The sequence below is a fragment of the Otolemur garnettii genome, unplaced genomic scaffold (assembly GCF_000181295.1).
Source record: "Otolemur garnettii isolate 467f Iridium unplaced genomic scaffold, OtoGar3 scaffold00108, whole genome shotgun sequence".
NCBI lineage: Eukaryota > Metazoa > Chordata > Mammalia > Primates > Galagidae > Otolemur > Otolemur garnettii.
Window position 1 is genome coordinate 849543 of NW_003852503.1, and position 14886 is coordinate 864428.

The 14886-nt window shown below is 46.5% G+C and overlaps 1 protein-coding gene across 1 annotated transcript in view; it reads right to left on the reverse strand.

The window, feature by feature from the left end:
• Positions 1-7038, reverse strand: part of FEZ1 (fasciculation and elongation protein zeta 1) — a 38438-nt gene extending 31400 nt beyond the window's left edge. Inside the window, exon 1 of the mRNA XM_012809605.2 lies at positions 6722-7038. Within this exon, the coding sequence (XP_012665059.1) occupies positions 6722-7032 (311 nt within the window). The 5' untranslated portion in view covers positions 7033-7038. The remainder of the gene's footprint in view (positions 1-6721) is intronic.
• Between the last annotated feature and the right edge of the window lie 7848 nt (positions 7039-14886).

A 14886-nucleotide genomic window follows, 5' to 3' on the forward strand; every position in this document is an offset into this window, starting at 1 on the left:
AAAAAAAAAAAAAAAAAAAATAGCAAATATGTACATAAAGGGACCAGATTCAAAGCATAGCAAAATACACTTTAAGATTCCAAAAAGATGAGTGTAAATATTATACATCTACCTATTTGAATCTATCTATCTATCTCAGAGCAGAAATGCTTAAAATCAGAAAATAGAGAAGGGAGGTCTGTTAATATAAACAAAATTAGGAACGATATCTGCTATATGGATACCTAAATAAAGAGATTTTCCTAGTGCACAAAACACACAATTGGTGATTAAAAAAAATAATAAAAGGAACCCAGGAAAACACAATTTAAGGGCGGAGCTTGGGGCATTAGCTTTTTCATTATTTCCCTAGCATTGCAAGAGTGCACTTGGAGAAAACTCATCAAGTGCTCATTAGACATCTTCTCAGCAGGATTTCAGAACCTACTTCTTAAACTGTGGGTTACAGCCTAATCCTAATAGTACCAAATAGTACCTATTAGAGCTGCATTAATCCAGGCTAATTCTAAATCCAGGTCCTATTAGCATTCTAGAGCCAAGAGGCAAATAGGATTTGCCATGTCCAAGACACAACTCCATGGCGCCACACCCACTGGAAAGGCCACCATAGGTCCCCTCTTTACATCACTGCGTTACATTCTGTGCTGCAGGAATGAACAGCACTCGTGCAGGCACTGACCTTCAGATTTTTCCCTGCAGGAAGTGCCCGGAGAAATGAAATTCAGCAAAGTCTAAAATAGGCAGAAACCTTTTGTACCTCTCCTAGGCTGGAAGGAAGCTGAGAACTTTAATGGACCAGACATTTTCCAATGACCTTGAGACTGTTTATATCCTTAAAGAGACAACCAGGGGCCTCTCTCAGATCATTTAGACAGCACTCACTTTCCTCTTCTGAGCCTTCCCTGACATGCTCTGGACTTTATCTTCTAATTCTAGGATTTTAATGACAATTCCCTAAACCTTCACCTCCTCAGCATTTTAAACCATCCTCGTTCTCTTTCACATTTTGTCCAGCTTTTCTCCTTCCTTCCTGACATACTTTTTATCCTTTGAAAGTTATGAATAACTTCTAAAACAAAAAGAAGGTATCCTCTCTTTATAATCACTGTGTACCTTTTTCACACTCACTCAATGTCCATTTAGCAATACCGTGTTTCCTCGAAAATAAGACACTGTCTTATATTTATTTTTTCTCAAGAAGACACACTAGGGCTTATTTTCAGGGAATGTCTTCCTCTCCATGCTGAAATGTCTTCCTCTCACTAGGTCTTATTATCAGGGTAGGGCTTATATTTAACCAATGCATAGAAATCCTACTAGGGCTTATTTTGGGGGTAGGTCTTATTTTCAGGGAAACACGGTAATAATAGCAGTCCCCACTTACTAAGAGCCAGGTGTTATTCTAAACCCTTTGTGTTATTAAGTCATTCATTCCTCATAACATGAGAAAAAACTGAAACACAGCAAAGTTAATTAACTCATCCAATCTGTCACAGCCAGTAAAGGTATAAAGGTGGGATTTGAACGCAGACGATACAGCTACGAAGCCCATATTCCTAGCCACTTAACTATCCCAACTCTATGAATTACGTGGTTGGCATTGTCATGGACTTCAGAATAGCACACCAAGTTCCAAATCGCAAGCTAGAACAGCAGTTTAGAAACAGACCCTGCATGAAAAATCCACACCTACATTCGGACTTCGTGCTTTCATCCGTCTACCAAAGGAGGACTGGCCAAGGCCACAGGGGCACACAACTGCTTTCTGCCTAGATCTCCAGCCCCAGAAGGGTAAATGGGAGCAGCAGCAAAGCACTGGCACCCAGGCAGCAGCCACAGGAGCAGAAGGGAGGGTGTCAGGGGGACCCAACCTTTCTATGAGCAGGAGTGGGAAGGGCTTTTCTCCCCAGAGAGTCTGTCTACCCCATCACAAGCGGTGTTCTTGGGGACAAATGTGTTCCTTTTTATAAGTACTCTGAGGAGGACCATAGCATTTCACTTATCTGAGAAGCATCCTGCTATTTACTCTTATCTTGGAGAAAGGAGACCTTGAAAGCTATCTGCTCTACCATTTATCAAAGAACTAAGATCCAACAGATTGCTTCCATTACTATCCCTATGCTGCCATGACGCCCGAGATCCAATCTGCTGTCTCCTCCCTATAATAGGAAAGACATTTTCAGGTGCACATTTTATAGTTTGGACTTAGGTGCCTGCAGAACTGACTCAGCTATCTTGCAGCACCAAGGGCTGGGGATTTGGGAAAGGATGCTGTCTTAGTATGAGCAAACCCAACAGAGTGGGTGGTGCCAAGACAAGTCTACAAAGAGCTGCAGGGCCTGGACCTGGCAACATCGCCATCGGGGCTTTGTCAGTCTGATAAATAAACACACACATGCACACCCTCTCTCTCTCACTCATACACACCCCCATGTGCCTATATCTGACAACATGGGGCAGCGTAAAGGGCTGATTAGAATTCTAATGCAGTGACATTTCCCTGAACGCCCCCTAGGCCGGCTACTTTCCTTGTCCAGCGTTTTGTTGGTGTCCAGTCAGGCCACTGTCCACACTCAGATGTATATTAACCTGGGTGCACATTTTCCATGGATGTTTAGAAAGCAGGAATTATTAGCAGCTCAGGAATGTCTTTGCACAAGCTTTTAGATTCCTTCAAATGGTTATGTAGAATCAATACTGTTTCTGCCTTCTCTCTATAAGGGGAAATTGAACTGCTAAGAAGACAATTACATCTCTTAAACATCAAAGCTCTTTGGCGGCTCTCTCTATCTGACTATCCGGTATTTACTTGTCTTCAGCTTGAAGTGTGTCTGATGACAGGCAGTTTATTTACTGTGCACACTTTATTTTTAACATTCACTTTTAACCCAATCATTCCATCTGAAGAGCTAGAAACAGCCATTGTTCTCCCCTTTTTGGTCTCTCTGTCTTCAAGGTACTTGTCAAAGGCTCTGACAGGGACCCCAGATGAGGCAGGAGGTAAGGTGAGGATTGTCCCCACTTTGTAGAGGCCTCGAAGAGGCTCTGGCCCCCAGGTCTGATTTCTTACGGCAAAGAAAAAGGGTGACCACAGCTCACACCAAGGAGAGAGTCTGGGGTATTTTCTGAATTCAAAAACAGAAAATATATATTCCAATCGAACATTCCTTTAATGCCTAGAACTTCTGTGCCCTGACAAATCAGAGATAAGTTCACAAATCTCAGCCAATTCCCTATTGGCCGAATAGTTCCAAACAATCTCTGAAGAAGTTGTTCTAAGGGACTCACTGCCTTTGTTTCACTATTTGTGCTGTCTTTAAGAAGGTCGGTTTAACCTGCTTTTGTTTTAAGCTCCTCTTAATTGGCTGCGCCGTCCAACCCTCAGCCCTCAAAAACACTTTTCATTTGTGGCTCAAACGTTCCTCTAAGCAAGTTTGTTACAGTAACACCAGAACTATGCTCTAGAGATAATTGCAGCCAGGTTAGATATTAAATCATCCTTTCCCTTTACTTAGCTACAATCTCATAGTTGAAATATCTGATGGTGTCTGTAAAACAAAGTGTGAATATAATTCTGATTTTTATTTTAAGTCGTAAGGAGGCTTTAGATACACTGAACACTTAATAGTGCAGTGTAAATTTCTCTCTTCCCAGCTGCCTTTCTCTACGCTGTCCCCAAATCATACCTTATCTCCAAGGAACTATTTAACCTTTGGTTAGCTGAGGCAGTCAATGACGCCGTCAAGTCAAAAAAATTAGGCTGAGAAGCCCAATAATCCCCTGTGGTGGTCATTAACATTGAATGGCCTCTGTTAATGTGCCAGAAGAGAATAAAAGCCTGCCCGCTGAACCTTCATCCTTAATGAGGCTGCAGAGGGGTTTAGATAAGAAGGCAAGGATTTGTTGGAAGGAAAAGGAATGGGGCGCATCTTAAAAGGTCATTTTCAGAGCACATCCTGGGTGAGGTAAGGGATTAGGTTCTCTGCAAGTCCTTAGCGTCATCGAGATTGAGCTCTGGAGGTTTCATAGATGGGGACCCACACAGTCAATGAGAGTTCAGTGACTTGCCCAAGGTCACACAGACAGTTAGTGAGAGTATGAAAATTGGAATTCATAGTCTTTGTGTTACTAGTTCATTGCCTAGTGCACTGGAATGAAAAAATACTCTGCGTGGTAAAGTCTCAGAGCCATTCTTTTTTGACTTATAGTAGCCAAGCAAATTATAACAGGTTCAGAATCTAAAGAAAATCTCTTTGAAACGTAAAATTGAATTGAAACACACAGCCCACGTGTATAGTACTGGTCACCAGGGCGAAATGCTCTCTATGATCATACCTTGGGGCAAGCCTTAATTAAAAGAAAAGAAGGAAACGGCCCAGGCCTGGAAATAACATTGCATGTATCTACAAGGCTAGTTATTATTGCTCATCCAGTTCGTTCAATATTCCATATTTCATTCAAAAATAGTAATTAATCATATCTCGCACACCACGCACTGTGTTAGACAGTGGGGATAGAAGAAGGAGTAAGAGGGAGAGAGATATAGTCCCTGTATTCAGAGAGGTACAATCTTTGTCGTCATCAACTATGCAACCCTCCCCCAAATACAAGTCAGGTTCAGGTTCAAATGCTCTCAAATGCCTTTTCCCCATTATTTATGGGCAACTCTTCCCACTAGAGTTCATAAAAAGAGAAAGCAAAAGGACATTTGCTCCAAACTCCCATGACCAAACCTGTTGACATTTCTTTTGTGATTCCTAAAGAACAAGCGATGCATATTTTATCTCTACAGGGAATTCGTGCAGACAGTAGTCCTCCCTTATCTGTGGGGAGGGTAGTCCTCCCTATCTTTATTTTGCTCCCTAAGGTTTCGGGTACCCAAAATGCAGCCCAATGAGATATTTTGAAAGAGAGAGAGAAAGAGAGAGAATACATTTACATAACTTTTATTACAGCATATTGTTATAATTGCTCCATTAATTATGTTATTGTTAGTAGTTTCTTACTGTGCCTTACTTATAAATTAAACATTATCATGTATATGTCTGTGTAGGAAATAACCATAGTTTCTAGAGGGTACAGTCCTATCAGTGGGTCCAGGCATCCACTGGGGGGTCTTGTGAGGTATCCCCTGTGAATAGAGAGGCAGAGAACTACTGTGTCCCAAACACCCTTTTAAAACGTAGGCAACACCTTATCCCCTTCTTCTCTTTTTAGAACCTTCTCCAATAATACTTTGCTAAGAAGATCCTTCTTCTTGACTAATAACACTAATTAGAAAGTAACTAATAAGTGACATAAGGAATGTGCCAATTCTGGCTCGGCGCCTGTGGCTCAAGTGGCTAAGGCGCCAGCCACCTACACCTAAGGTGGCCGGTTCAAATCCAGCCCGGACCCGCCAAACAACAATGATGGCTGCAACCAAAAAATAGCTGGGCATTGTGGCAGGTGCCTGTGGTCCCAGCTACTTGGGAGGCTGAGGCAGGAGACTTGCTTGAGCCCAGGAGTTGGAGGTTGCTGTGAGCTGTGAAGCCACAGCACTCTACCCAGGGGGAGAGCTTGAGGCTCTGTCAAAAAAAAAAAAAAAAAAAGGAATGTGTCAATTCTAAAACCACATCATCTAGTTTTCACCTTTATTTTGTCCAGGGCAGTTAGTTCTCTAAGTCCTCAGTTCAGTTTAAACGCTTTCTTATTTAAACACATCTGTAGATAATTTTTCAGGCCTGGCAGGGGAGGGGGGAGGAGTTGTAAACAATTTTGAGACTTCCATAATTCTGGTGTTCCTTGAAGCACATTTGTCCAATGACATAGATTCCTCCATCATGGTTAATTAATTTCTTTCTGATTCTTCTGGGTGGATTTTCACTGACATAAAGAAAGCTCAAGATAGACTCTGAAATTTCCTGTGCTCCTGAAATTCGATTTTGTATCTAGGAGAATCTAAAATCTTTCATTCCTCTGAGATTTCTCAAAGAACTCAAACTAGACCTGCAATTCCATTACTGGGCATCTACCCAGAAGGAAAAAAAAATCATTTTATCATAAGGACATTTGCACTAGACTGTTTATTGCAGCTCAATTTACAATTGCCAAATTATGGAAACAACCTAAATGCTCACCAATCCAGAAATGGATTAATAAACTGTGCTATATGTATAGCGTGGGATCCTACTGAGCCCCTAAAAAAGATGGTGACTTTACATCTTTCGTGTTAATTTGGATGGAGTTGAAATACATTCTTCTTAGTAAAGCATCACAAGAATGGAGAAGCAAGGATCCAATGTACTCAATTCTGATATGAGGACAATTGATGACCTAGTACATAGTGGGGGGAAGGGGGATGGGAGAGCAGAGAGAGGGAAGGAGGGAGGGAGTGGGGGGCCATGGCATGTGACACACCTCTTGGGGGCGGGACACTGTTATTCGAGGGACATTATCCAGCAAATGCAAGCAGTGTAACCTAGCTCTTTGTAGCCTCAATGATTCCTCATCAATAATTAAAAAAAAAAAAGATTACAACTTAAAGAACCTCTTTGCAGTTGACTGTGACGGGATATATAAAAAATAACGTGAGCAATGACCCGGGGACTGCCCCTCTGACACGTAAAAATGTCAGTGACATGCCATAATCCTACAGACAGAAACTAGCCCTATGTCAAGGAGCCCCAGCAGACTACAGGGTTCTTGACGGAAGCAGGAGAGGGCAATTAAGACGTCTTACTCCTCATCTTGCAGAGTCTCCTCCTCCTCCTGGATCTGGAACTGGCTCTTCACCGGAGCTAGGTTCTCCGTCTTGGCGTTGTAGTTCCGAAAGCAGACATTGAGCTTCTCATCAAACTCATTCACCAGGTCCTCCATGGACTTGAAGCTGATTATTTCAGAAGAAAAATTCTCAAGCTCCGAGAGGGAGGGGTCCTCTAGGTGGTGGGGAGATGAGCCATAGAGACACCGTGGCTTCTCCTCCTGGTCCTCCGAGCAGCAGGGCCGCAGGTCTTCAAACTCTTCATCCAGACTCACCAGCGGGGCCTCCATTCTTGCACAGCAAAAGCGGAACGGCCACTTTCAGGATTCGCTTCTCTAGAAGGAATAAACAGAATCATGTGAGTTGGGGCTGCTATAAGCCAAGTAGGGTTTAAAGACACGCCTGTTTCCCATCCCCCCCCCCCAAAACCCAAAGCACATAGGGCGGCACCTGTGGCTCAAAGGAGTAGGGTGCCGGCCCCATATGCCAGAGGTGGCGGGTTCAAACCCAGCCCCAGCCAAAAACTGCAAAAAAACAAAGAGCCTAGTGGGTAGGTGTGCAGCTCCTGGCCCAGACTGCCTAGGTTTGCATCCGTTCTTCCCTACCAACCATCACCTTAGATGAGTAATTAGCCTCTCTGTGCTTCCTTTTACTCTTCTCAAGAAAGATATTATAGGCTTGGCGCCTGTGGCTCAAGCAGCTAAGGCGCCAGCCACATACACCTAAGGTGGCGGGTTCGAATCCCCAGCCGGGACCCGCCAAACAACAATGATGGCTGCAACCAAAAAATGGCCAGGCGTTGTGGCGGGCGCCTGTAGTCCCAGCTACTTGGGAGGCTGAGGCAGGAGACTCGCTTGAGCCCAGGAGTTGGAGGTTGCTGTGAGTGTGATGCCATGGCACTCTACCCAGGGGGACAGCTTGAGACTCCCTCTCAAAAAAAAAAAAAAAAAAAAGAAAGATATGATATACCTTGACCCCTCTCAAAGGATTGTTAGAAGATTAAAGGAGTAAACACAGATCAGTGCTTAACTCCGTGCCTGGCGGGTAACAAATGCCAACGCTGTTGAATATTCCCTGATGTTATGATTATGGTTACTATTACCCCAGATCCACATCCTTAGCCAGGTGCTCTAAAAACTGGAAATTTTTCATGACTTGTTTGGTGGAAAAACATAACATGACCAAACTCGTTTGGCAACTAGACCTGACCAACATGAATATGAAGCGGCTTATGCTTTAATTTATTGTTTTTGGCGTGTACGTTGCTACAGACTAGTAATTTTTTAAATCATAAAGATGGCTACCCCAGATCTCACTGAGGAAATGCAGCATGTGCTCTCTATTAATGCCTTCCAAATTTTGAAGTCATCTGGATTCTGAAACATGTCTGGCCCCAAGGGTTTTGGATAAGGAGGGTTCAGGGAACTGGATGTTACTACTCTCATCAATAAATAATAGAGACCAAATAAAACACTAATAAAGACTTTCCAACCACCACCTGAGTTTTTGCCAAACACTAAGCATATGCCTAGGGACAGAGGAATGAATGAAACGAACGATCTATTATTCTGCAAGAAACAGAACCGCTACTCCTGTGTTCCAAAGCCAGACAACACAACCATGCTGGGTGCTACACCCTGAATGCTGCAGCCTCAGGCCTCTCTTTAGTTCCCCAGAACTCCGGGACACCTACCCCCCACCCGGCCCTCTTCATCTACTGCCTTCAGTGGTGATTTATCCATCTGTGTGTACAATCAGGCCCCTTCTCGATTTTAATTTAAATTCCTCGAGGGCACAGACGTCCTCTGGATATCTTCCCTGACTCTAATCACGCACCGGCTGCCCTGTGGCTAGGCAGTCAATCAATGAAAACCGATCTTCTGCCCCCCCCCATTCAGTTCCCCATTTCAGGCAGCACAAGCATCACCGTCTACCAATACCCTTCTCTGCGTACTCAACTTCCTGTCCGGTGACACAGAAATGCAATCAAACATTTCCCTCCCATCTGTATGATTATTGATCCCCCCCCCCCGCCCCGTCAGCTATTTAAATTGGAATCACTGCTTAACGAGAACCAGAACGCAAAAATTATGGATTTTGCCCTAGAAGTGCCCAATCTCCATCTCTGTCTACAAAATTAAAACTCTATACAAGCAAGGAAAAAGGCATGCTAGGTGAGGACCCTGACAGTTCTTACCTGCATTTTGCTGGGATTAAGTCAGTTACCCTTGCATCAAAACATAGTTGGAGCATTTATAGTTCTCAAAGGCAACGTGGTAGGACCTTGGAAAACAAAAAGATATAAGAGCAGGACCTGCTCGGTGCTCGTAGCTTAGTGAGTAGGGCGCCAGCCACGTACACAGAGGCTGATGGGTGTGAGCCCAGTCTGGGCCTGCTAAAAACAACAATGACAACTGCAATCGAAAAATAGCTGAGCATTGTGGCGGGCGCCTGTAGTCCCAGCTACTTGGGAGGCTGAAGCAAGAGAATTGCTTTAAGCCCAAGAGTTTGAAGTTGCCGTGAGCTGTGATGCCACAAGACTCTACTGAGGATGACAGCTTGAGACTCTCAAAAAAAAAAAAAAAAAAAAAAGCAGTACCATATCTTGGAAAGAATACAGGCCCAAGGACCAGCCGATCTGCCAAGCATCATGGTTCTTGATTTCTTCATTTGTGATAATGAAGGTGCTGGTACAGAGTTAACACCTTTGGAAGTTAATTTTAATAACTTAATCATTTGGATTGTAATAGTGTTTTTAATAATACAATTATTTATCCAATATATCCAAATATTACCATTTCAAAACATAATTCATGGGAAGTGCCTGTGGCTCAGTGGGTGTACCGCGGCTGGTGGGTTCAAACCTGGCCCCAGCCAAACTGCAACAAAAAAAAATAAATGGTCGTGGTGGTGGGTGCCTGTAGTCACCTAAGCCCAGGAGTTGGAGTTTCTGTGAGCTATGATGCTACAGCACTCTACCAAGAGCGGAAAAAGTGAGACTGCCTCTAAAACAAAAAAAAAGGGTGGCGCCTGTGGCTCAAAGGAGTAGGGCCTGCCCCATATACCAGAGGTGGTGGGTTCAAACCCAGCCCTGGCTAAAAACTGCAATAATAATAATAATTCATATTAAAAATATTAGCGAGACATTTTACGTTCTGGATTATGCTATGTCATTCATTTGGACTTCCGTGTATATTGACTCAATGTTGGCCACAACGCAAGTTTCAACAGCCATTTGTGTCTAGCGCCTACTACGTGCGTGGGACAACAAGAACTGAGTGGCAGTGGAGCGTTCTGCATCTTTGGTCCATACAGCCTCTTTGACAATAACATATTCCAATGATAGTGGTTTCCTTTGTGAGTCTAAGCCTTTTATTTTGCATATTTAAAAACATTTGGAGAAGGATCCCAGCAGTTTCTCCATACCACCACATGGGTTCATAGCACAAAAAAGATTAAGAATCCCCGAGCAGGCCAGGAGCCGTGGCTCACACCTGTAATCCCAGCACTCTGGGAGGCCGAGGCCGGTGGATTGCCTGAGCTTACAGGTTTTAGACCAGCCTGAGCCAGAGCGAGATCTCCTCTCAAAAAATAGCCGGGTGTTGTGGCAGGCGCCTGCAGGTCCAGCTACTCAGAAGGCTGAGACAAGAGGATCGCTTGAGCCCAAGAGTTGAGGTTGCTGTGAGCTATGACACCACGGCACTCTACCAAGGGCAACAAAGTGAGATTCTATCTCCAAAAAATAGAATCCCTGAGCAACAAAAAGGTGAGATTAGAAAAGCACAGGAGGCTCGGCGCCTGTGGTTCAAATGGCTAAGGCGCCAGCCACATACACCTAAGGTGGCGGGTTCGAATCCAGCCCGGGCCTGCCAAAACAACAATGACGGCTGCAACCAAAAAATAGCCGGGTGTTGTAGTGGGTGCCTGTGGTCCCAGCTACTTGGGAGGCTCAGGCAGGAGACTCGCTTGAGTCCTGGAGTTGGAGGTTGCTGTGAGCTGTGATGTCATAGCACTCCACCCAGGGGGATAGCTTGAGGCTCTGTCTCAAAAAAAAAAAAAAATTTAAAAAGAAAAGCACAGGATATAATAGAGGTAAAGAAGGTTTTAGAGCTGTATTTGTGTTGATTGCAGCAGTATTCTAGGAGCTAAGAGCCCAGCCTCTAGGTTCCTTGCTGGTCCTACCACTCCTAGCTGTGAGACTGGGCAAATTATCAGCCTTCTTGTGCTTCAATTTCCTCATCTATAAAATGGGTTTTAGAATAGTGCTCACTCTGAAGGTTATTAAATCATCTTTAAAGCACTAAAAGCAATGTGTAGAATATAGAAGATGTCCAATAAATGTCAGTAATTCTAGGAAAAGCAGGATAACTAGCTTATGTAGAAGTGTGATGTGAGAGTGTTTCAAGTAAAAGACAACTTATCCCTGCCATGATATTCAATGTGTGATGCTGCCAAATGCTTATCAAATGAGAGAACTATTGCTGAAAGAATTTTAGCATCTTTTTTTACTAAGACTTTTTTCAATCCATTTGGCCAAATCTTGGATCACTGATCCCATTCCCCAGAAATATGAAAGGGAACAGCTAGAGTTGCAGATATTTACACTTCCTTTAAATGTGCGTTCTTCCCTGGGAGTGACAGAGGAGCTAGAACAAGGTGACACCAGTAGGGTTGCTGGGCTAAAACAGCTCACTTGTCTACTATTAACCAGCAACAGGAAGCCTCTGACTAAGATCAAGCTTTATGTATCCGAAGCAGAAGTGTGCTGAAAAGCACCTATCCTGAGCCCAAGCAGACTCTAGAGAAAATGGATCCATCTAGGAGAGATTATAAAAGAAGAAATGAACAGCATAGCTCCAGAGTTCAGACACATCGTCATTTGAAGCGATCCATAATATAGCCTGATTGCTTTTTGTCAGCTCGCTCGTCGGGAGCCAAAATGTGCTGCATGAATGACCAGCTGGCGGTGAAGCTAAAAGGGAAGGGCTGTGTTGGGAAGCTGAAGTCACTCCACACCCAAGCTGAACCCAGCATTTGTATTAATAGAAAGACCCCAGGCTGTAGCAGAAGGGATGAGAGTCGAGCTTCTGACTGGCCCTCCATAGCCTCCAGCAGGACTCTCAGGATTGGAGCTGGCAGCGCCCCGTGAAGTGGCCCCAGCCTTCCTTTAGCCCACTTTCATTTGCCCTCCTTCCTTGGCACCATGCCTTCAACCCTCAACTGAAATATATGAACCCTGGCAAGCTTGCACCTGTCATCTCAGAGCCTGCCTCCCTGAAAAACTAGGGTTAATAATACAAGTGATAGCTTATCCTCTTTAGACTTGCAAGATCAAAATAAATAAACAAATAAATACCATGAAAAAATGGCAGAAAGAAGGAAGCGTGGGAGGGCTGTCTTTCTTCCTTCTCTTTAACACAGAACCGAGTGCAGGACTATAGTTCAATTTTGTCCTTTAATTTATTCCATTTATCTTGGTTCCCAATAGGTGGTGTGATTTGGAAAAGAAAAGACACACATGGAGCTTCACAGGGACCCAGTAGGAAATGCATAAGGCTCTCGCTGCACGAAACGATTCGCTCGCTGGAGCTTGGGGCTGCGGTACAAATGATCAGCCCCTCCTGAGCGGAGCCAGCGGAGCAGCGGCGGAGATTTCACCATGCCTCCCCGGCTGGGCCTCTGCACCCCAGCACAAGCCAGGTTCCTCCTCCCTTATTCCATTACTTGCTCCACAGATCAATTGATTCTGTGCCCCACCACTACCACAGCCATCCCCCAAATCGGTCCGCCACTGTCCACCTTCAGATTTTTGCTGCTCCTTGGCAAACGCAGCCCATGTACGTGTTTGTGCCAACTGCACTGAGTATTTCATTGCATACGGACGGGCAACCGCTTCTCGGTTCTGTTTCCCCTTCCCCTCCTCCTGCCTCTCCATTCACCTCCGGCTCAGAGCCCCATCCTCCACCCTCCCCCTGTCCGCTGGGGTAAAGAAAGGCTGCTCCGGGCGGCACAATGGCTGGCGCTCCAAGGAAGCGGGGCTCGTCCCGCGCAGGCCGCGCACAGACTCCTCTGCCCTTTTAGCCAACGAGAGGAGGACGCGGGACTAGGAGGGGGTCCGGGGTGTCGAGGGGCGAGGAGGGAAGGGACAGGCTGGAGGGAAGAAGAGCGGGCTGTGATAACACCCGGTCAGGCTCTCTCCACCGCTGCGTCCCCGAGCTCCAGAGCCCGGTCCCCCACCACCAAAGCACACCACACACTCGTCCTTTTTCCGACCTGTTCTATAGTAAAACAATCGCTCCCTCAGCGCCCGCGGCCGGCCGCGGCCCGCGGGTCTGACACCGCAGGAATGCGCGGTCTGGGAGTGGGGTGGGGGCCCGGAGGGGGTCGGGGTCGGTTCTTAGGGACAAAGATGATTCTGGGACCTTTAAGGTAACCGGACCAGATAGCGGTCCTGGGATGAGGTGTCGACCCACTGCACCAACACGATCGGGCAGCTTCGTCTGCCCCTCCCAGCCCCCCAATACCGCGCCGCCTCCCTTTACACACACACACTCGCGCACACAAACACACACATACACACGCACATGCACGCACACCAGGCCTGGCTCGGGGGCCGATGCTCTGAGATGATACTCTAACTGCCCAGCATCCCGCATCTCCCGGGCCCTGAGGCTGCGTGCGAGCTGCGCTCCCCGAAGGGCTGGGTAGGAGGGCGATGGCCACTAGGCTCTTTCTTTCCAATCTCCGAATGGGACAGGGTGGAGGCAGGGGGCAGCGGCACCCCCAGACCGTCCAGCCTGAGAATCCCGAGTCCCGGGGCCTCCTTCACCACCCCCATCCGACCCCCACTCGCGGCAGGGGGTAGGATCTGGACTAAGGTCGCCCCCCGCAACGGCACCTGTGCGGGTCCTGGCGGAGGGAGGCGGATCCCGGGGCTCAGCCGGACACCCCCATCCACGGGCCGCGGCAAGCGGCCGGAGCGCAGCGCAGAGGCAGAGGCGAGCCTGCCAGCCTGCCGGGCAGCCAGCGAGCGCTCCCCCAGCGGCTCCGGCGGCGCCCGGCTCCGCTCCCTCCTCCACCCCGCCCCCTCCCGCGCTCGTGCCCGCGCTCCCGGGGGCGCGCCCGCTCTCGGGCACCCGCCTAACCGGCGCGCGCAGGAGCCGGAAGTCATTCTGTGGTTGACTTTCATAGTCTTCCTTGGAGCACGTGGGCCCGCCTTTATTAATATTTATGAACTACTGTTTCTCCTCTCTTTAACATTGGCCTTTCTGCTTCCCTCATGAATATTCAGAAGGTCCACAATGAGTACGTGCGATAACTACCAACTTGGATACCTCAGAGGGCCTGGAGCTGTAGGTTCTGATAAAAATGCAGGCTGATGGCCGCCTGCAGAGGCCCAAGGAAACAGTCAAAGACCCTGTTGGGCTTTCCGAGCTCCCCATTATACTCTACTGGAGACTGAGGCAGGCAAGGCGAGAGAGACGTCTCCCACCCCAAATTGGGTTCAAGCCAAAGGCGAAGAGAAATGATTCCGAAACGCTTTTGTACCTTAAGGTGCAGGATGGGAGCTGGATTCGGGCTGAGAATACCTAGAGAAAAGGTTTCCGCCCAGCAGGACTGGAGGTAATAGAGGAAAATTCAAGAGGGTGAGAGAAGGCAGGCCCTTGGGGCCTTGTGAAAATTTATTTCTCATTCATTTATCTTGTCTACCGTGCATAAGCCTGTGCTTCTAGACGCCGTCAATAGGAAGAAGTCTAATAATTCATGAGCGCAGACGTCTAAGATAGAGTGCAAGAACTGAAATTATCCAAGGAAGGCACCAGGAAAACCAGGTCTCCCTGGAGAACCTCAAGTACTTTCGTCTGATGACAAAGTACCACTTGGGCAGAACTGGGGACTTCAGCTGAACTGGGAGCCTCTCCTTTGCATTCATTCATTTATGCATTTGTTCCACAGACATTTCAGTTAGGAGGATGGAAGCAGAGAAATAGTGTCCCAGAGAGATGAGAAGAAGCATTAATCTCTTTGCCCTCTTGGTGGCATTAAGCCGAGGATTTCTTCCCAATAAAAAGGAGAAAGTATGGCTCAGCGCCTATAGCTCAACCGGCTAAGGCGCCAGCCACGTACACCTAAGGTGGTGGGTT